This window comes from Nycticebus coucang, chromosome 1, assembly GCF_027406575.1.
Source record: "Nycticebus coucang isolate mNycCou1 chromosome 1, mNycCou1.pri, whole genome shotgun sequence".
Classification (NCBI taxonomy): Eukaryota; Metazoa; Chordata; class Mammalia; order Primates; family Lorisidae; genus Nycticebus; species Nycticebus coucang.
The window spans coordinates 81,984,350-82,006,549 of NC_069780.1; the positions used below are offsets into that span (position 1 = coordinate 81,984,350).

Consider the following 22,200-nt stretch of genomic DNA (forward strand, 5'->3'; position numbering starts at 1 on the left):
TATTCTGAAACCTGTTTGAGAAATTAACCCAGGGGTTTAGGGGGGTGGGTTAAGACGTGTGGGGACTCAGGCTGAGACAGTTAGGGGTCTTTGGGGGTCTTTTTGCTGAGTCTTACAGCGATTTTTTAGTTCTCCCTCATAGGTCTTTCTCCTTCATAGTTAAATATATTCCTGGTTATTTTGTTCTTTATTACTATTGTGAAAGGCATTGAGTCTTTGATTTGATTCTCAGCTTGACTGTTCATGCATAGGAATGCTATAATTTGTGTACATTGACTTTGTATCTAGAGAATTTGCTGAATTTACTTATCGATTCAAAGAATCTCTTGGCGGAATATTTTCTAGATGTAAGATCGTATAGTTAGCTAAGAGCAATAGTTTGACCTCTTCTTTCCCTATTTGGATACCTTTGATTTCCTTCTCTTATGGGATTGCTGTGGTTAGGACTTCCAGTACTACGTCAAATAGAAGTGATCAGAGTGGGCAATCTTGTCTGATTCTAGTTCTAAGTGAAAAACGTTCTCCATTTTCCTGTTCAGGATGATGTTGTTGTATGGCATGTGTGGCTTTTGTAATATTGAGGTATGTCCTATCTATGCCTATTTTGTTAAGCATTCTAACAATAGGGTGATGAATTTTGTCAAATGCTTTTTCTGCATCTTTTGAAGGTCTTTGTTTTTGCTTCTATTTATGTGGTGAATTACATTTATAAATTTTCATATGTTGAACCATCTTTGCATTTCTCAGATGAAGCCCATGTGGTCATGGTGGATTTTTTTTCTTTTATGATATGAAGCTGAATTTAATTTGCCAAGATTTTACTGAGAATATTTGCATCTCTGTTTTTAAGGGGTATTGGTCTTTTTTTTCTTGTGTCTTGCTTAATAAATTGTAATTACAACATAAAAAATGATTAGGAAGCTATATTAGTATGGAAAAAATGTTTATGATATATTGTTGAATGGAAAAATCTGGTTATGAAACATGTAGTATGATCTCAGTTTTATTTCAAATAAAAGCTATATATGTTTGAATATATGTATTATAAATGTGTACAGATACATATTTGTATATTCACACATACAGAACTAGAGATAGAGACAAAGGGAACTATCTCTTCAGTCTCAGCTTAATTTCAGTTACAGGGTGGAAATGCACTGGAAACTAATTAACTGGAAAAGATAATTACAATTATCTGTAGGAGTTGGAAGCACAGTTGATTTTGCTTATTTGCCTTTTCTAATTATATAATGATACTATCTTTATAATTTGTATATTAAAAATTCACTTTTATATTCAAAATTTTAGTCATTTCTACTACAAGGTATATTTATATAATATGATTATTTCATCCTTAGCCTGCAAATAAAACTCACACCACATTTCTTAACACTATAAAAATTTTGGCACACAATAAATAATATAATCCAAATAAATCTTGAATGGTTGATTTTAATAAATTAAGTATTATAAGCGAACATGCTACCTCCAAAGAGACATTAAATATATCTTACTGATTTTTAAAACATCCTAAATTCCATACCAGGGATTTTGTCTACTCAAGTTAACATTATACAAATACATGTAACATATTTACAAATGGCAGAATTACATGAGGTTTTAAAGTAAAAATAACTTAGAGAATCCTCTAGTTTAGCATTTACATAGCATTTTGTTATTTTATCATCAAGACTAAATGGTAACTAGGAAAGTTGATAATATATACTTTTGTTTTATGTAGAATGGAAGCAAGTAGGTTTATTTCTTAAATTTCAGAATACTACAACATTTATTTCTTTAATTTCAGAATATGAGGGTACGAATGTTTTGTTACATCAATTGCTTTTGTACAGTTTAAGTCAAAATTATAAGTGAGCCCTTCACCCAGAAAGTGTGCCTTTCACCCCCATTTAGGTGTGAATTTACCCCTCTTGTCTGCTTACTTTCCATTGAGTTTTACTACCAAATGTACACATGGGTGTTTACCAATCAGTGAATACATGTGGTGATCCTTATCCATTCTTGCAAAATTTCACTTGGGAAGCATATGGATTTAAGCACTTTTTAATACAGCACTATTGGAATCACAGCCAAGATTAAATTAAGGAAATCTAAGTTTCCTGTACTAGTTTATTCTTGGGAATAATTATGACTAACATGGAATTTCCCTATTTTGTGAAATTTCTTTTCTGTATTGTATCTTAGTACATGACACAGAATTTAAGAAACTTCACCATTTCTCACCCAAACAACTTTCACATGGTGGACAGTTTTGGAGAAAGCAGAGGTGGAATAAGGAAACAGGTAAGAGGATAAGAATCAATTAAATTAATTAATAATAACCACAGTTAAAAAGTTACCATGAAAGTTTTATCAGATTATTGAAATTGTGAAGTTGTGAGTGGAACACAACTGTAAAATGTAAAGCCAGAGTTCTAACTCTAGATGTCTTATGGTTAGTTGTATGAGATGAGGCAAGTCATACTCCTTGGAAATCAGTTTCTTCAACTTAGAAATGAGATTGGACCAGGTTTATTAAAATACCATTCAGATGCATAGTTATAATCACTCTAAGAAACATACAACTGTGGAAACCTTACTACTATCAGGTACTGCTTTGGCAACACTGAAAAAGATCAGTTTCAATACAATTTAAAACAATATATGAACTATCGTTTTCCACTTTTGAAACAAAAATGACTAGAATATTGTTATACCATGAATAGCTCTTATTTTCTTTAATTAAGAAAACTTTGACTTCCTATTGATCTAAAAAGCCATTTAAAAAATTTATGTAGGATTACCATCTCTTGGAATGTAGAATTCTGCATTCTGTTTATTTTTTAGTATTAATATTTAATTTATCAACAGATGTGCTTTCTTAGGAAACCAGTACTGAGTAATACTTTAAAATATTCATAAAATTCCTATTTTCATTACCGTTAAATCTCTGCATTCTTCAAGTGTTTAATGCAATTTACAGAATGGGAAGTTCAATATGAAAGTCTATATACCCTTTTAATGTCCCTAATTTGAATTACACATTCCCTCATACTATAAATCAATTAAAACCTAATGAGTAAATACCTATGTGGATTAGATACTTTCTGAGGAAATATGGGGAAATCATACCCTTAAATAAATATATTCAAGAGAAGATTTCTGTCTAGCTTGACTTTCTCCTTTACAAAGATCTGAGAAAGTAAACTCTAGCACTGTATTTTTACCTGTCCCTCAAAACTCAGCTTTGCTTTATTTCTGCTAGAAGAGGTGCTTTTATTTAACTAGATAAATTCAGCACAGGTTGCTGCAAACAGCAAATAATATACTATTTATCACTCTAAGGTAAAAGAGTCCATTCACACTTGAGGGAAACAACTTGTTGGGTCTGTGTAAACACCTCAGTCTCTCAGGTCATCCTACTTCAGAAGCAACCCAAAGAAATTACTATTTAGTTTTCCTTTATGAAGGATTCTAAAACAAAGCCACCTCTCTGTTCTCTTTTGAGTGGTACAGCCTAAACTTCCAGCAAGGCAGAAATTTCTTCTTGTATGCTAAAAATGGAAAATGTCAAATAACCATTATCAACTCTAAGTTAACCTTTTCACAATCAAGAAGTGGGGCTCATGGTAGTAAATGATGACAACAATGAACATTTAAGTCCTTATTATGTGCAAATACTCTACATTAATTAATAATCATTCAATTCTCATAACAACTTAAGAGGTAATAATGGTTAGCCACTAAATATGATAATGTAGAAGAAAATGATCTGCAGGTTAAAGCAACTAATTAATGTGAAATCTATGACACATACATTCATGATCTCATGTCCCCCAAAGTAGCTATACCTTTTTCAATTTTCCTTTTACTTACTTGGAATTTGAAAATATATTTTTAGTTCTTAATGGCTAATTCAATACAATAAGTACTTAATCTATTCTGGTAGGCATTTTTGGCACTATGGGGACACAGGAACAAATAAGGGAAGTCCTAAATCACATGCTGAGAATATGTATTTCTGGTACTAATTTTAATTTCATGAAGTATTCTCCTAGACTGAGCAATGTAAAAAGGCTTTTAGGTTTGTCTATACAACATACTTTGTCTATAGCACCAATAATGATCTTACAAGGGGGTCCATGGCGTCTTTCCTATCTTGCCTACATGCTACCAGAGGGTTCATGCTCAGTGTGTGAAATCTGACTCTCTCAAAGCCGCTGTTACATAATGTGAGTTTTTTTAGATTCCACTATTAGAAGATGTCTGAGTCACTCCTTAAATCCTATGAATTCTTATTTCATTTTACAGATTTAATGAGTTCCACCATGTAATAACAAGCAGCTGTTTCTTTAGGGAAAGATAATCTCTGGATAACACTACCAATCACTCTAAGGAATACAGTTATAATCACTTTATAGAAGAAACACACAACTGTGGAAACCTCACTACTATCAGGTACTGCTTTGGCAATACTGAAAAAGATCAGTTTCAATACAATTTAAATCAATATATGAACTATCATTTTCCACTTGTGAAACAATACAAATGACTAGAATATTGTTATGCCATGAATAGTTCTTATTTTCTTTAATTAAGAAAACTTTGCTCTAAAACTTAAAATGTGTTTGCAAGATTGACAGAACTTATAATTCTCTGAGACCACATGGGAGTGTAAAAAAGAACAAGGGATTCTGGCAGAAGCAGATTCAGTCAACAGACTGAATCAGTTCTGATCCTAACTCAGTCATCCTCCATACATATGAAGGGTTATTTGCTTTCTCTAAGCCTCAGCTTTTTTGTCTGTAAATTGAAGCTAATATGAATAGTCATTTTAATGATCCAGCAGAGATGATACAGTAGGTAGTTAATAGTTAACTATTTTTATCTATCATCTCTGCACTGCACGACTGACTAGGCTGAATTCCAAGAATATATACTTGGTGTGTCCTAAATTAGATGACCAGGTTAAGCATGAGACCAATTAATACAAGGACATACAGAAAACAAATAAATAAATAATATTTTTCTGGATGTTCTCTACAAATTTATCTTTGCATACAGCTGTCATCTAAAATCAGCTATAAAACTCTGGCTTAGTTAAAAGGACAATTACTTTAATCGTGTTTATGGCTTTAGTCTAGAAAATAACCACAGTGACAATCATCTTGAAGTCCTATTCCTATGGAATTTCTATAACTAATGTGCAAGATAACCACTACCATGAAAATAATGTCTTTTGGTCACTGAAATTATAAAGTGAAATAGAATCTAGAAAGAAACATTTCACTGATGGGTTCATTATACAGTGCCTATGATTGTCATGTAAGCCTTGGAATAAAGTACACTCATATTAAAATATGAGGCAAAATTCCTAAATAAAACGCCTCAATGATTAAGTTCTCCTGAGCTATTGCCTCAATTGACCAAAATTCTAACTTGCACAGTATGAACGTAACTGCTTGGCAAAGAAAATCAGTTTTAGAACAACCATTCATTTACAAACCCGAATCAAGATGCGTACCATCCACATGTTGGATTACTTCTATGATTACAGTACCTAGATTTTATTATTTAGATTAAATATACTTAAATGACATGCCCAGCTTAGTGAGGAGATCATGAATCACTCCCCTGGAGGAATTACCAAGGCATGACAAAACTTTATATATTTTAATGGTACAGACAATCTGATTATTACCTTGTATTTGAGGCAGTTTATCTACAGTTCACAAATGTTTTCACTGAATAACTCCAAAGTATCTTTTCATTGTCAGTAGAAGAGTCTGGCATTTAATCAAAATAGATTCTTCTAACTAAAAATAATTCAATAAACATTCTTAAATACCTGGCTAAAATTGGCAAATTGATAAATAGCTAAATAAGTAAGAAGTAGAATCATCAAAACACTCTTGAGAATATAGTTCTGCTTGGAGGGCTCCATGGAGGAAGTGCTTCATTTTCAAGAAAGGAATGACGTTTGTTTTGTTTTCGTTCAATTCTTTCCTGCCTTTCTTTATTTTCCTGAAAAGCAAGTACAAAACTATAAATTTACATATACATATGAACATTATTTTCAAATCAGTTTGCTTAATAAAGAATAAAATAATCCAGTATAAGATTACACTTGATATCACTTAATCTTTTTACTATTAAAAATTATAACATGAAAAATGAATTTGTAAAATAGAAAAAATTCACAATTCTATACCTGAAAGACAGTAATTACCAGTAGTGAGGACTTCTGAGAACAGATTCTCAAAAGGTAATTTACTAAGTATAAAGTTTAAATGTGCCACAGCAGCATGAGATTCTTTAAATTTTTTACAAATAGTTGATAATTCAACATTATGTTTTTTTATGTATTGAGTTTGAGCACATTTTCAAACATTTATTTAGATTTTTGTGAATTTTCTACTGAATTATTTGGCCCATCTAAGTATATGGTCTGAGTGCTTTTAATTTTTAGCAATTTGTATATTTTCATATAATAAATATTACTACCTTTGCATCAAACATTTTAACATTATCTTGTTTTAATCATTTGTAATCCTTGCACAATGTGTACATACATGGAGACATAACTTTGTGCCTCATAAATATGTATGATTATGTATCAATTAAAAATAAAAACAAAAATGAAAATCCAAACATATAAATGTTTCCTGTCACTCAGAGAACTTTCAAAACCGATAATAAATAAGAAAATAAACAACAGAAATTCCAATTCATGTGCACATCTATGAAACATGCTTTAAAATACTGTGTGAAAGATTAAAAGGAAGTGCTTACTTTCAAAGAAAAGTGAATTCAGGGAAAGTTGCTTTGAAGTGAAACACAATGAGTAAGAGAACCACTTGTGTTAAGTGTGGGGGGAGAGGATTTCAAGCACAGAAAACAGAAGAGGTGAGTGCTCTGACAAATGGGAAAAAACTTGAGATGTGAGAAAGAACAAATGGTTGCCAGTGCGACTAAGGTTGGTGGGAGGCTGAAGAGGAGATGGGAGCCAGATGACAATGAAAAGGTAGACTAGTGAGATCACACATACTGTGCGTGCAGCCACGTTAGCATTTAGAATGCAGGTGAATGAATTCAACAAACGACACAGAAGGCACACAGGGAGGTGAGAGGAAAACCTCTCTGGGAGAGGAACATGCCAGCCAAGGAGGAAACAGTTGCAAGGAGGAAGTTTATAGTGTCAAATGCAGAGATATTCTGGTGAATGGGGCAGAGATGCCCATTAGACCATCTAGATCAGGGGTCCACATGTGGCCCATGGAGGACATTTATCCGGCCCACTGGGTGTTTTTGCCACAGCTGCCTGTCTTGCTTAACAGCTGACTCGTCCCAGCCCGCCGGGTGTTTTTGTCACCCTGCCAGTCATGCTTAGCAGCCAACTTGTCCCGAGCCGCAGTGCGCATGTGTAGAATGTGTGCCAACTCTCTGACTCCACTCCTTCTCTCTGTCTCTCCCTGCCCTTCCTTCTCTCTGTCTCTCCCTGCTGGGTGTTTTTGCCATCCTGCTTAGCAGCCCACTAGTCCTGGCCCACAGTGTGCATGTGTGAAATGTGCCCCACACTCTCCAACTCCCCTCCTACTCTCCGACTCCTCTTCTCAGTCTCTGGTGTAATCGGAGGAGTCACCAGGTTGCCTGTACAGAGCCTGCTGCTGCCTAAGGACCAAAGTAAGAACAAGTTAGGATTTACTTTTTTTTGGAAGTTAGGAGGTCTTTTTTTTTTTTTTGAAGTTAGAAGAGCCTTTGTTTTGAAGTTAAGAGAGCTAGGAGTTTTTTTTTTAAGTTGGTTGGTTGGTTGCGGGTGGTTTCTAGGGGGGTTGCATCACAGCGATAACGCAAATAGCGCTCAGTGCTAATGCAAATAGTCAGTGCTCAGAGCTAATGCAAATGGTCTGAGCTCAGAGGTAATGCAAATAGTGCTCAGTGGTGATGATAACTGTAAATGCTCAGTGTTAATGCAAATTGTTAGCGATCAGTATTAATGCAAATTGTCAGCAGTGTTATCGCAAATGGTCAGCAGTCAGTGTTAATGAAAATGGTCAGTGCTCAGTGTTATTGCATGGGGGCCCCAAACTGGCAATCTGCCTCGGGCCCCATGGGAACTTAATCCAGCTCTGCAGACAGCCGAAGAATAGGAAACCCAATTTAATTGACAGTAAGTGCATTTATATTCTGATTGCTATTCAGTTGTATATGATGTTGTATGTTGTGTGCTGTGTAAGCCCTGGTTCGCACTGTTGTGATCTCTGAGCAGTGTGAGTTCAGCCATATGCTTGTATGGCTGAATTCACATTAGATTCGGAAAAAAAAAAAGGCATATGTGCCTTCTTTTTTCCTGCAGTGGAATCTGATTGCGTGGGTGAGAAGACCCACGCAATCAGATTCCTGTGTGAGTTCACAGATCACAGTGCGGTTAGCACAGGGTAGTGAGAACTTGAAAGGTGATGGAGGAACCAGCTCTGTAATCATGACTGTTCCTGCACCGCACCAGTGTGAGTCTGAGGTAAAAGCAGAGTTCCCCCATATGGGCACTGGCGAGGCTGAATTGATGGGCACTGATCAGACTGCATTGATGGGCAGTGCAGTCTATATGTCTCTGTGTGGGCAAAGTTATTGCTGGTACATTGTTTTTGGAGCACTGTATATATATATATATATATATATATATATATATATATATACACACACACACACAATACACATATATATATCGGTATTTTACTAATAGCAATTTGGAATCCCTAGGAAACAATGATATCAAGAAAGAGAAAAATTGACTCGGAGTGTAGGATATTCAAAGAACCGTGGACTTATGATTACTTTTTTGTGCAGTACAAGGAAAGAGCTGTGTGTTTGATATGCCAGAATATAGTGTCTGTGTTCAAAGAATACAATTTGCGTCAACACTATCAAACTCAACATAAAGATAAATATGATTGGTTGGTTGGAGAAGTGAGAAAAGATAAAATATTAAAACTGAAATATACATTGACAACTCAGAAAAATACTTTTGTGAAGCAGAAGCAGCTAAATACTTCATTACTGTGAGCAAGTTTTCAAGTTGCCAAGCTAATAGCATGCACTGGCAGACCATTTGTGGAGGGAGAATTTGTTAAAGAATGCCTTCTTTCTGTTGCCAAAGAGATGTGTCCAGAGAAGGCTGATTTATTTAGTACAGTGAGTCTTTCAGGACCCTCAATTACACAAAGGATTGAAGAAATGGGAGACAATTTGCATCAGCATTTGCAAAACTCTGCAAAAAAACTTTCCTATTTTTCCTTGGCACTCGACGAAAGTAATGATGTTCATGATTCTGCACAACTTCTAATTTTTATTCATGGGACGAATGACTATTTTGAAGTCACAGAAGAGCTTGCTGCACTGCAAAGCATCAAAGGAACAACTACAGAACAGGATATCTATGAAAAGGTTTGCCAAACTGTGAATAGTTTGGAGCTGGACTGGGCAAAACTAGCCAGTGTGACAACTGATGGTGCTCCTAGCATGGTGGGGTCTAACAAAGGAGTAATTGCTCGCATTAACCAAGAGATGGACAAACATAACCATTCTCAACCATTAGCCATATACTGCCTCATCCACCAACAAGCGCTGTGTAGTAAATCAATGAAGTGGGACTCTGTTATGAAAACTGTAGTATCTTGTGTTAACTTCATTAGAGGTAATGCACTAAAACACAGACCATTTCACAAATTTCTGTCTGAGGTAAATGTTACCTGTGAAGATGTTCCATATCACACAGAAGTCTGATGGCTGAGTCGAGGGAGAGTTTTGAAACATTTCTATGACTTACTTCCACAGATTACAGCTTTTCTGCTTTCAAAAAACAAAGAAGTACTAGAGCTCAATGATGCAGAATGGAAATGGCACCTTGCCTTTCTGACAGAAGTAACAGAGCTACTCAACAGTTTCAATGTGCAACTTCAAGGAAAGGGGAAGCTCATCTGTGATATGCAATCACATGTGAAAGCATCTGAAGTAAAATTAGGCCTCCTCATCAAACAAGTGAAGGAGGAAAATTTTTGCCATCTCCCCACAACTCAAAATCTGTTATCAGAAAATCCAGTGGTTGCATTCCCAAATAAAACATGTGTGGATTCACTGGAAAAGTTGCAAAAGGATTTCCAATTTAGATTTAAAGAGCTTCATCTCCATGAACAGGACATACAGCTTTTCCGTAACCCATTTTCTATTGACATTGAACATGTGGATACGATTTACCAAATGGAACTGGCTGCACTGCAGAATTGTGACTCTGAAAGAAGCAGCCTTTCAAGTCAAGCAGCCTTCCTAATTTCTATGCATCTCTCCCCTCTGAGACATATCCTAATCTGAGGACATGCACTCAAAATGGCAACCATCTTTGGCAGCACTTATGTCTGTGAACAGACATTTTCCAGAATGAAACATCTGAAATCTCCAACCAGATCTAGACTAACTGATGCACACTTGCATCACTTGTTATGACTAGCAGTGACAAATATGGAACCGGACATTGACCATCTCATTAGCCAAAAGCAGGCCCATAGTTCCCATTGAAATACTGGTAAATTTGTTGATTTAACTTTACTTGTTCTACATTTTAAATATTGTATTTGTTCCCATTTTGCTTTTTTACTTCAAAATAAGATATGTGCAATGTGCATAGGAATTTGTTCATAGTTTTTTTGTTTTTTTTTTTAAACTATAGTCCGGCCCTCCAACGGTCTGAGGGACAGTGAACTGGCCCCCTGTTTAAAAAGTTTGAGGACCCCTGGTCTAGATGTAAACCTGTCCCTTCCTGTGGTTTTGGCTCCTGTGGAGGACACAGACCAGTCTGCAGTGGGAGCAGACTAAAAAGGATACAGAGACCTGCCAAAGGGTAGATCAAACTTTCTACAAGTTTTGCTATGAAGAAAAGCAGAGAAAAGAGAGACAACTTGTGGAGGGAAATGCAGAGTTAAGAGTTTATTTTTATAAAGTTTCATGTCCTAGACCTAGAACATGACGGGGATAATTCAGGAGGATAGAATGCTGGAGTAGAATAGTGAATTTTTATTTTATTGCTTGACAGGAATAGTCCTGCTTTGTATTATTTTAAAAATATTACCTTCCATATTTTTACCTTTTTATTAAACAGTTGAATTTGAGAGCCATTTCACTTCCCTGAACATACTTCCTTTAAAGTATCTGTGGATTAGTATGAAATCTAAGCATTTATTGAGGGATACGTGAAATGTTAGTACTACTTGGTCTTTCCATTCTGCAATTTGGCTTGTCTCTCCATTTCTCTAAGTCTCTGTTAATATCATAAAATTTGGTGGTCTCCTTATCTTGGTGATTGACTCACTCTCCTCAAAGAGCAGCAGTACCAGGAAAGCCCTTGCACAACCCTGGTTCTGCAGGCTGACGCCTGGGGAGAAGAGGCTTCATGGTGAAGTATTGGGTGTGCATGCCTCTTTTCTCAGTATACCCACATCTTGGCTTCATGCAGGCATGCTTGCTTCCTTGATTGCCACTCCTATTAACATGAAGAGGCAACTTCCTTTCAAGATTTTTTTTTTTCCAATTGTTGGGGATTCATTGAGGGTACAAAGAACCAGGTGATATTGGCTGCTTTGTTAGATAAAGTTCCTCATAATTGTGTCCCGTCCCCAAAAGGTGTGTCACACACACAGACCCCCCCACACCCTCCCTCCTTTTGAGAAAAGAAAAGCTGTAATGAGATCATCATCAATCATTTTAGTATTTTAGAAAGAGGCAGACCATCCACAGGTGGAGGAAAAGCACCTAGGCTGTATCCACAGAAAGTGACAGACTAAATCTTTTTTTGTACATTCCACTGAACGTGGAGAAAGAGTTATTTGAAACAAGCTTGATCTGACCAGTAGGAGGCTGACAAGCCAGGACAGCAAACGGACAATTATTGACCTAACTATCAATTGACAGGAATCAATAATGTTACCTTGACAATAATTAAAAGAACCTTGTTGAAAAATCTGATTGCAGGGAGGCACCTGTGGCTCAGTCGGTAAGGCGCCAGCCCCATATACCGAGGGTGGTGGGTTCAAACCCAGCCCTGGCTGAACTGCAACCAAAAAAAAAAAAAAATAGCCGAGTGTTGTGGCGGACGCCTGTAGTCCCAGCTACTCCGGAGGCTGAGGCAAGAGAATTGCTTAAGCCCAGGAGTTGGAGGTTGCTGTGAGCTGTGTGAGGCCACAGCACTCTACTGAGGGCCATAAAGTGAGACTCTGTCTCTACAAAAAAAAAAAAAAGTATTAAAGTATCTAGTGAAAAAAAAATCTGATAGATTTGTAGTCTATTTCTCCCTTCAATTTTTTGCCTTATGTATGCTGATGCTTTTTTTTAAGTGTATATGTTTTTAGAATTGTTACATCTTCTTGATAATGTATTATTATAGGGTATTTTCCTTTATCCCTGGAATATTTACTGTTTAAAGTCTACTTTATCTGCTATTAATACTGCCACATTTGCTGTCTTATAAATAATGTTTATATGTTATATCTGTTTACTTCTTTTACCTTTAGTGTATTTATTTCTTCATATTTTAAGTGTGTCTTGTAGACACTGTTTAGTTGGGTTATGCTTTATTATCCAATTTATAAGTTTTTCTTTTCCTTGGAGTGTTTAGCCAATTTAGATTTTAATGTGATGGTTAATTTTATGTGTCAACTTGGCTAAGACATACTACCCAAATATTTTGTCAAATACTATTATATACGTCTCCATGAGATGAAATTAACTTTTTAATCAGTTAACTTTGAATAAAACAGATTAAACTTAAAATTTTAATGGGTGGCCTTATTCTATCAGTTGAAGGCATTAAGATCAAAAAGACAGCAATCCCCCAAGAAAGAGGAAATTCTGCTTCCAGATCACCTTTGGACTTGAGCTATAACACCAACGCTCTGGATCTGTAGTTGACCAGACTATTTTACAGATTTTGTGCTTGTCAGTCCCTACAAACATGTGAGCCAATTCCTTATAATAAATCTCTCTCTCTCTCCTCTCTTTTTCTCTCTCTCCTATTGGTTCTGATTCCTTGGGAAAGCCTGAATAATATACATTACCTTCTTGTCATTTTTTTCTATTAGTTCCATCTCTTTATTGTACCTTCTTTGCTCTTTCTCTGCATTTTGTCATTAATTGCATGTATTACATGTAATGTAAGAACCTCTACCGTCATCTACTTCTATTTCCCCATCCAAATGTACTTACACATTTTATTTCCACACATGCTATAAATTCCAAAATAAAATGTTATTATTTTTCCCAAAAGTAGTTAATTTTTTAATTCATTAATATTTTTAATATATCTTTCATTTTAAAATGTAAGGGATTTTTGGCTTTTTTCATGTTGATTAATTTGAGTGCTCTGTAGATCCTAGTAATCTAGCTTTTGTCTGATTCAAAATATGCAAATATCCTTTCTCATTATGTAGGTTGTCTATTTGCTTTGGTTCTTATCTCCTTAGCTGTACACAAGCTTTTTAATTTAATTAATTTCCATTTGTTTATTTTTGTTGATGCTGCAATTGCCATGGCAGTCTTCTTCATAAAGTCTTTCCCCAGGCAAGAGAGATGAAAAGAACCTTCTATAAAGAAGACAGACAAATGGCTAACAAAAATATGAGAAAATGCTCATTGTCCCTAATTATTAGAGAAATACAAATCAAAACCACCCCCAACATATCATCTAACCCCAATGAGAATGGCCCACATCACAAAATCTCAAAACTGTTGATGCTGGTGTGGATGTGAAGAGAAGGAAACACTTTTACACTACTGGTGGGACTGCAAACTAAGACAACCTTTTTGGAAGGAAGTATGGAGAACTCTCAAAGAACTCAACTTAGACCTCTCATTTGATCCTGTAATCCGCTTACTGGGCTTCTACCCAGAAGAAAAAATATCCTTTCACCAGAAGTACACTCACACTAGTCTGTTGCAGTTCAATTTACAATCGCCAAAATGTGGAAACAGCCTAAATGTCCACCAACCCAAGAATGGATTAACAAGCTGTGGTATATGTATACCATGGAATACTATTCAGCCATTAAAAAAAATGGAGACTTTACATCCTTCGTATTTTATATTCTACATTTACTAAGTTTCACATGTACCCTTGTAAGATGCATCACAGTTGTAATCCCACCAATCACCCTCCCTCTGCTCACCGCCCACCTCCCTCCCCTCCCTTTCCCTGTTTCCCCTATTCTTAGGTTATAACTAAGTTATAGCTTTCCTGTGAAAGCCATAAATTAGTTTCATAGTAGGGCTAAGTACATTAGATACTTTTTCTTCCATTCTTGAGATACTTTACTAAGAAGAATATGTTACAGCTCCATCCATAGAAACATGAAAGAGGTAAAGTCTCCATCTTTCTTTAAGGCTGCATAATATTCCACAGTGCACATTTACCACAAATTATTAATCCATTTGTGGATCAATGGGCACTTGGGCTTTTTCCATGATGCGGCAACCATGAATTGGGATGCAATAAACATTCTGGTACAAATATCTTTTTTATGATGTGATTTTTGGTCTTCTGGGTATATGCCTAGTAGAGGAATTATAGGATTGAATGGCAGATCTATTTTTAGATCGCTAAGTGTTCTCCAAACATCTTTCCATAGGAATGTATTAATTTGCATTCCCACCAGCAATACAGAAGTGTTCCCTTTTCTCCACATCCACGCCAACATCTCTGGTCTTGGGATTTTGTAATATGGGCTAATCTTACTTGAGTTAGATGATATCTCAAAGTAGTTTTGATTTCCATTTCTCTGATGATTAAAGATGATGGCATTTTTTCATATGTCTGTAATCTGTGCGCCTGTCTTCTTCAGAGAAGTTTCTCTTCAAGTCCCTTGCCCAGCCTGCAATGGGAATCACTTGCTCTTTTCTTGCTTAGACATTTCAGTTCTCTGTGGATTCTGGTTATTAAACCTTTGTCGGAGACATAACCTGCAAATATTTCTCCAATTCTGAGGGCTGTTTGCTTGCTTTACTTACTGTGTTCTTGGTGGTTCAGAAGCTTTTCACTTTGACCAGGTCCCAGTAGTGTATTTTTGAAGCTGCTTCAATTGCCCGGGGAGTCCTCCTCATAAATTACTTGCCCAGATCGATTTCTTCAAAGGTTTTCCCTGCACTCTCTTCTAGTATTTTTATAGTTTCATGTCTTAAGTTTAAATCTTTTATCCAGTGAGAGTCTATCTTAGTTAATGGTGAAAGGTGTGGGTCCAGTTTCAGTCTTCTACAGGTTGCCAGCCAGTTCACCCAGCACCATTTGTTAAACAGGGAATCTTTTCCCCACTGAATGTTTTTAATTGGCTTGTCAAACATCAAATAATGGTAAGTAGCTGGGTTCATCTCTTGGTTCTCTACTCTGTTCCAGACATCTACGTCTCTGTTTTTGTGCCAGTACCATGCTGTTTTGATCACTATTGATTTATAGTAGAGTCTGAGGTCTGGTAGTGTGATTCCTCCTGTTTTGTTTTTATTTCTGAGTAATGTCTTGGATATTTGAGTTTTTTTTGATTCCATATAAAATAAAGTATTATTTTTTCAAGATATTAAAAGTATGACAGTGGGCTTTAATAGGGATTGCATTAAAATTGTATATTGCTTTGGGTAGTATGGACATTGTAACAATGTTGATTCTTCCCAGCCATGAGCATGGTATGTTTTTCCATTTGGTAACACTTTCAGCTATTTCTTTTCTTAGAGTTTCATAGTTCTCTTTATAGAGATCTTTCATGTCCTCTGATAGATAAACTCCCAAATATTTCATCTTCTTTGGGACTACTGTGAATGGAATAGAGTCCTTAACCATTTTTTCAGCTTCGCCATTGTTGGTATATATAAAGGCTACCGATTTATGAATGTTGATTTTGTAACCTGAGACGCTGCTTTATTCCTTGATCACTTCTAAGAGTTTTTTGGTAGAATCCCTGGTGTTTTCCAGATAGACAATCATATCATCTGTGAAGAGCGAAAGTTTGATCTCTTCTGACCCTATATGGATACCCTTGATCACCTTTTCTTCCCTAATTGCAGTGGCTAAAACTTCCATTACAATGTTAAAAAGCAGTGGAGACAATGGGCCACCTTATCTGGTTCCTAATCTCAGTGGAAATGATTTCAATTTAACTCCATTTAATACGATATTGGCTGTGGGTTTGCTGTAGATGGCCTCTATCAGTTTAAGAAATGTCCCTTCTATACCAATATTCTTAAGTGTTCTGATCATGAAGAGATTCTGGATATTATCAAAAGCTTTTTCTGCATCAATTGAGAGAATCATTAGGTCTTTGTTTTTTAATTTGTTATGTGTTGAATTATACTTACAGATTTACGTGTATTGAACCAGCCTTGAGACCCTGGGATAAAACCGACTTGGTCATGATGTATAATTTGTTTGATGTGTTGCTGGATTCTGTTCGCTAGAATCTTATTGAATATTTTTGCATCTATATTCATTAGTGATACTGGTTTATAATTTTCTTTTCTTGTTGGGTCTTTTCCTGGTTTGGGGATTAGGGTGGTGTTTGCTTCATAGAACATGTTGGGTAGTCTTCCTTCTTTTTGTACATTTTGGAACAGGTTGAGTAATATAGGTACTAATTCATCTTTAAAGGTTTGGTACAATTCTGACATGAAGCCATCTGGTCCCGGGCTCTTCTTTTTAGAGAGATTTTGTATGGTTGGTGCTATTTCAGAACTTGATATTGGCCTGTTCAAAATTTCCACTTGATTCTGGCTAAGTCTTGGAAGGTGATGTGCTTCCAAGTATTGGTCAATTTCCTTCAGATTTTCATATTTCTGAGAATAAAGTTTCTTGTTATATTCATTAAGGATTTTTTGAATTTCTGTGCACTCTGTTGTTATTTTGTCTTTGTCGTTTCTGATTGATGAGACTAGAGATTTTATGATTTTTTTCCTGGTTAGGTTAGCCAAAGGTTTATCTATTTTATTGAAATTTAAAAAAAAACAACGTTTTGATTTATTGATCTATTGTATAATTCTTTTGTTTTCAATTTCATTTAATTCTGCTCTAATTTTGTTTTTTTTTCTTTTCTTCTACTGGGTTTGGGGTTGGAATGTTCTTCCTTTTCCAGTAGCTTGCGATGTCCATTAAGTTGTTAACTTCCTCTCTTTCTGTTCTCTTGACAAAGGCTTGCAGTGCTATACATTTCCCTCTTAGGACTGCCTTTGTGGTAGCACAGGTTCTGATAATTCGTGTCTTCATTGTCATTTTATTGCAAAAGTTTGGCAATTTCCTTCTTAATCTCATCTCTGATGCAGCTATCATTCAGCATAAGGTTATTTAACTTCCATGTTTTTGTATGAGTATGCAGATTCCTGCTGTTACTGAGTTCATCTTTTATTCCATGGTGATCTGAGAAGATGCAAGGAATAATTTCTATTCCTTTAAATTTACTGAGGTTAGATTTGTGACCAAAGATGTGATCGATTTTGGAGTATGTTTCCTGGGATGATGAGATGTATGTTTATTCAGTTTTGTTGGGATGAAATGTTCTGTAGATGTCTGCTAAATCCAAATGTTAGATGGTTATGTTTAAATCTGAAATTTCTTTGCTCAGCTTTTTATTGGAGGATCAATCCAACACTGCCAAAGGACTGTTGAAATCTCCGACAATTATGGAGCTGGAGGAAATCAAGTTGCTCATGTCTGTTAGAGTTTCTCTTATAAATTGAGGCGCATTCTGTTTGGGTGCATAGATATTAATAATTGAAATCTCATCATATTGAGTATTACCCTTAACAAATACAAGCTGACCAGTCTTATCCTTCCTTACTTTTGTTGGTTTAAAGCCTATTGTTTCTGCAAATAGAATTGCAACACCTGCTTTTTTCTAATTACCATTTGCCTGAAATATGGACAACATCCTTTTACCCTGAGTCTATGCTTATCTTTTAAGGTAAGATGTGACTCTTATATGCAGCAAATATCTGGCCTGAGTTTTTGTATCCAGTCAGCTAACCTGTGCCTCTTTAGGGGACAGTTTAAGCCATTCACATTAATGGATAATATTGATAAGTCTGGTAAAATTTTGGGTATCGAGTTTTTCAAAAGTCCAGTGGACATTTTTAATCCTTTCGCCACTGTGGAAATTGAAGTTTGATCAAAAGTTTCTGAGTGAATTAATTTTGTGGTAGAGGATGGTGCTGGTCATTGTGAAGGATAGGTCTGAGAATATCCTGAAAAGCTGGTTTGGTTAGGGCAAATTTCTTCAACATATGAATGTCATTAACGTATTAATTTCTCCATATAAATGAAACTCAGTTTAGCTGGATACAGGATCTGGAGTTGAAAGGTTTTTTGCTTTAGGAGATTAAAAGTTGATGACCACCCTCTTTTGGCTTGAAAACTTTCAGCAGAGAGATCTGCAGTCATTCTAATATTCTTCCCTTTGTAGATAATGGATTTCTTACGTCTGGCTGCTTTCAGAATTTTCTCCTTCATATTAACTTTAATGAAGTTAATTATAATATGCCTGGGGGATGTCTTATTCGGATTGAGTCATGCTGGGGTAATAACACCGTTTGCTATCTGAATTTCGGAATCTCTTGGCATGTCTGGAAAATTCTCTTTCATAATTTCATGGAGAAGGGCCTCTGTGCCTTGCAAGGTCACTTCATCACTTTCAGGGATTCCAATGAGATGGATATTAGCCTTCTTCGAATTATCCCCAAGCTCTCTGAGAGAATAATCCATTTTTGCTCTCCATGTCTCTTCCTCTTTGAGAGTTTGGGAATGTTCAAAGGCTTTGTCTTCAATGTCAGAAATCCTTTCTTCTGCTTGATCCACTCTGTTACTGAGGGATTCTACTGTATTTTTCAGATATTTGAGGGCTGCACATTCTTGCTTCAGTGCTTCAAAATCTTTGGTGGTTTCGTCTTTAAATTCGTTAAATACTTGGGACAACTTCTGAATTTCTCATTCCGACTTTTGAATTGCTCCTCGAATTTCTAATTCCAAGTTTTCCTCCATTCTGTTAATCTTGTTTTCAATCCAAATTCTGAATTCGATTTCTGACATCTCAGCCAGCTGTTTATGAATGGGATCTTCGGTTTCATCTGCCATATCTTTCCTTGGGGAGGTTTTGATCTATTCTGGTTATTCATGTTATCAGAGTTTTTCTGCTGATTCCCCCCATGATTGTTTTACACTGTTTTTTTCCCCTGCAGCTTTGTCGAGGACCCGTACAGTGCTATGGCCTGAGAAACTGGGGACCTGTTTGGTGTGGTGGGACTAAGTAGTTCTGTCTTATTTTTAGCTGGTGTCTGTTCAACCCTAGCGAAACAGTTGCTCTGGGTTGAAGTCTCATCTGTGGAGGAATACCAGCAATTAAGTCACCCCGCCCCCCCAACAATTGGAAAAGAAAAATCAAGCCTTCCTACAACCACACAGCCAGGGCACTAACTGAATAGTACTTGGGCGATTGGCTCAGTTCAAAAGGTCCAAAGCAATTGTCTCAGTCAGCACCTGTGTCAGGTGGAAGAGTTTAAAAGGTCTCTGGCAACTGGATCGCAGGGGTCTGGTGATCACTCAGATATGACTTGCTCTGATGCTCTGTGGAGTCAGGAGGACACACCCAGCAAAGTCTTAGAAGGTTGATGCCTCCTTCCCCACCTTGCACCTCTGTCACACCCAGTCACTGATAGCTCTGCAGGGCTGTGACCCAGTTGCCTACAGTGAACATACTCCAGGGGTTTGTACCTGCCTGCATCACAAGGAAATCTATTTCTGCTCAGCCAGGCCATTGCACTCTGCCTCTATCTAGCAGGGGGAGTTGAAGCCTAACAACCTTGGGCGCTTGATGGAGGCTGGGGGGCGTTCACTCTTTTCCAACCCCACCCCTGTTTGACGTTACTGACAGAACAGAACAACTTTGTAGGAATTTGTTTCTGTCCCTGCTAAATTCCCCCATAGAAGAGAAGCTGTTTTGAGTTCCCAGAGCCTGCGCCTCATTCCCTGTCTTCACTCCTGCTGGTTTGTATTTGGTTACCTGTCAGTCTAGCCTCCTGTCTTCCTTTGTCTATAGGCTGACAATCCCTTGAGGGCCGGGTGTGTCTTAGGCTCAGTAAAGCTGTCCTCTGGGTCAGCCCCACCCTGGGAACTTCCCAGCTCTCTGCGTGCATTTCTAGTCCCCACGCTCCACCCAGGCCGGTATGGCCTCAGGCAAACCCTTTACTCATGGGGCCTGTGTTTCCATCCCAGATCTTTTCCGTAGTGGTTGCCAACTGAGTAGATGCCTGGCCTCCTCTGGTTGCCCAGGGAGACAGGGGGTGTGGCTTCGGAATATCCAGGAGTGAGCCGTATTGCCAAAAGACGGCTGCTGCTCTGTCTCTGTGCCTCTGGGCACCACTGCTCTGGTGTGGTTCCCTCTCAGCTGACCATCCTCCCCTCACTCCCATGCCACCAAGTCAGCACTGACCAGCTGCAGTTTAGGCCCTGTCCACACCCCTCAAGAAATCACCCAAGAATCTGGACTCCTGGGGGACAGGCCTCCAGACCTAAGAGTGAGAGTGGAGGGGAGTGCTGGGAGCTCAGAGTTGCAGGTAGAGAATATACACAGTTTTATACAGTTTTATGCCTCGCAGGAGAATGCTGTGGCACCCTAGTAGAGGAGGTAGGTCCAATTTTTAGAGGGTCTCTCCCGTGGAGTGTAGTGGGAGGACCTTTGAACTCTGCTCATTTGTTTGTGGGGCACTCTGAGCCATTCTCATGGAGGAGGGGACTCCCGTCCGCTTGGTGATGGATTTTGTACCTTTTGTTTGTATCTTTGGGGTCGCAGCTCACCTCAGCGGGGTTGAGGTGCATTCTTCAACCTTCTCTCTTGGTGCAGCTCTAAGCCACCAGGTTACTTGCTAAATTTCTGTGCCTTAACTCTCCCTCTGGGCGGGAGCCTCTGTGGAAAGCTGGCTTCAGTCAGACATCTTGTTTCCACCTCCCCCTTAAAGTTTTTTCTTAAGTATTTTATCTTTTATCCAATATTTAAATAGCTTATTTTAGTTTCATGCACCTTGATTTATATAGATCAAGTCTAATATTAATGAGATGTATCAAGTCTAATATTAATAAAACATTGTAGCACTGGCATATGTATCATGAAATTGACAAAGGAACAAAGAGTTAAGAAACAGATCCCAATATATAAGAATGTACCATATAATAAAAGCAGCACTTCAAATCAGTGGGGAAAAGATGGGCTATTTTGTAAATGACACATTTGGAAAAAAATTAAGTTGGAATCATATTTCCCATTATACATCAGGATACATTCTAATTAGAACAAATGTTAAAATTTTAAGTAGTAAATGTTTAGTTTGAACCCTAGTTTTGAGTTTAATATTAAATCATCAAGTGTTTAGAAAAAAGAAGAGAGCACTTTCTTAACCACAAAGTGTGAAGGTCTTTTCAAGGATGGTTGAAAATCAAAGACCAAAAGAAAAGACTGATATGCTTGATATCTAAAAATAAAATTAAATTCTTTATAGCATAAAATACTATTGGTAAAGTTGGAAAACCAACGATAAAGTGGAAAAAAAATACTTCAATGCATAAAAAAATGAGAGGCTAATTTCTCTAGTACATAAAAATTTCTATAAATTAATAAAAAAGAATCAACAATCTAATAAAAAAATATATGCAAAGTCTATGAATTTACAGTTTACAGAAAAAAGTATATATAAAAATAGCCCTTATACTAATGATAAGAAAGATGCTGAAGCTTAATCCTAACCAGAAAATGCAAATCAAAATTATCCTAGATGATGTTTTTTAATTAGCTGAATGGTATACATTTAAAAAGTTGATAAGAAACTTTACTGGATAGATAGTAGATAAATTTTACATTTTTTTGATTGCTGAATCATGGAATTATATGGACTTTTACATGAATTTGTTACCTACCCATGTAAAATACTTACTCAGAAGAATGTGTTACTTACACAAACCTGATAAAAAATCCTATTTTTATGGATATTTGAAAATGGAAAATAGGATTTTGCTTGACATCAACAAAAAGCAATTTTTATAAACAGAAGGGAACTGAAACATATACACAATATATGTAGAACCTTCATAGTTGACCATCTCCTTAAGTTGACCTAATTTTCACAGACTGGGCATGCGCC

General features: G+C 36.7%; 1 protein-coding gene across 4 annotated transcripts in view; it reads right to left on the bottom strand.

The window, feature by feature from the left end:
* Positions 1–1,070: 1,070 nt before the first annotated feature.
* Positions 1,071–22,200, bottom strand: part of MAP9 (microtubule associated protein 9) — a 52,761-nt gene continuing 31,631 nt past the window's right edge. For all 4 annotated transcript variants that reach the window (XM_053583392.1, XM_053583402.1, XM_053583373.1 and 1 more), the window contains exon 14: positions 1,071–6,024. In XM_053583392.1, coding sequence (XP_053439367.1) covers positions 5,902–6,024 — 123 coding nt within the window. In that variant the 3' untranslated portion in view covers positions 1,071–5,901. The remainder of the gene's footprint in view (positions 6,025–22,200) is intronic.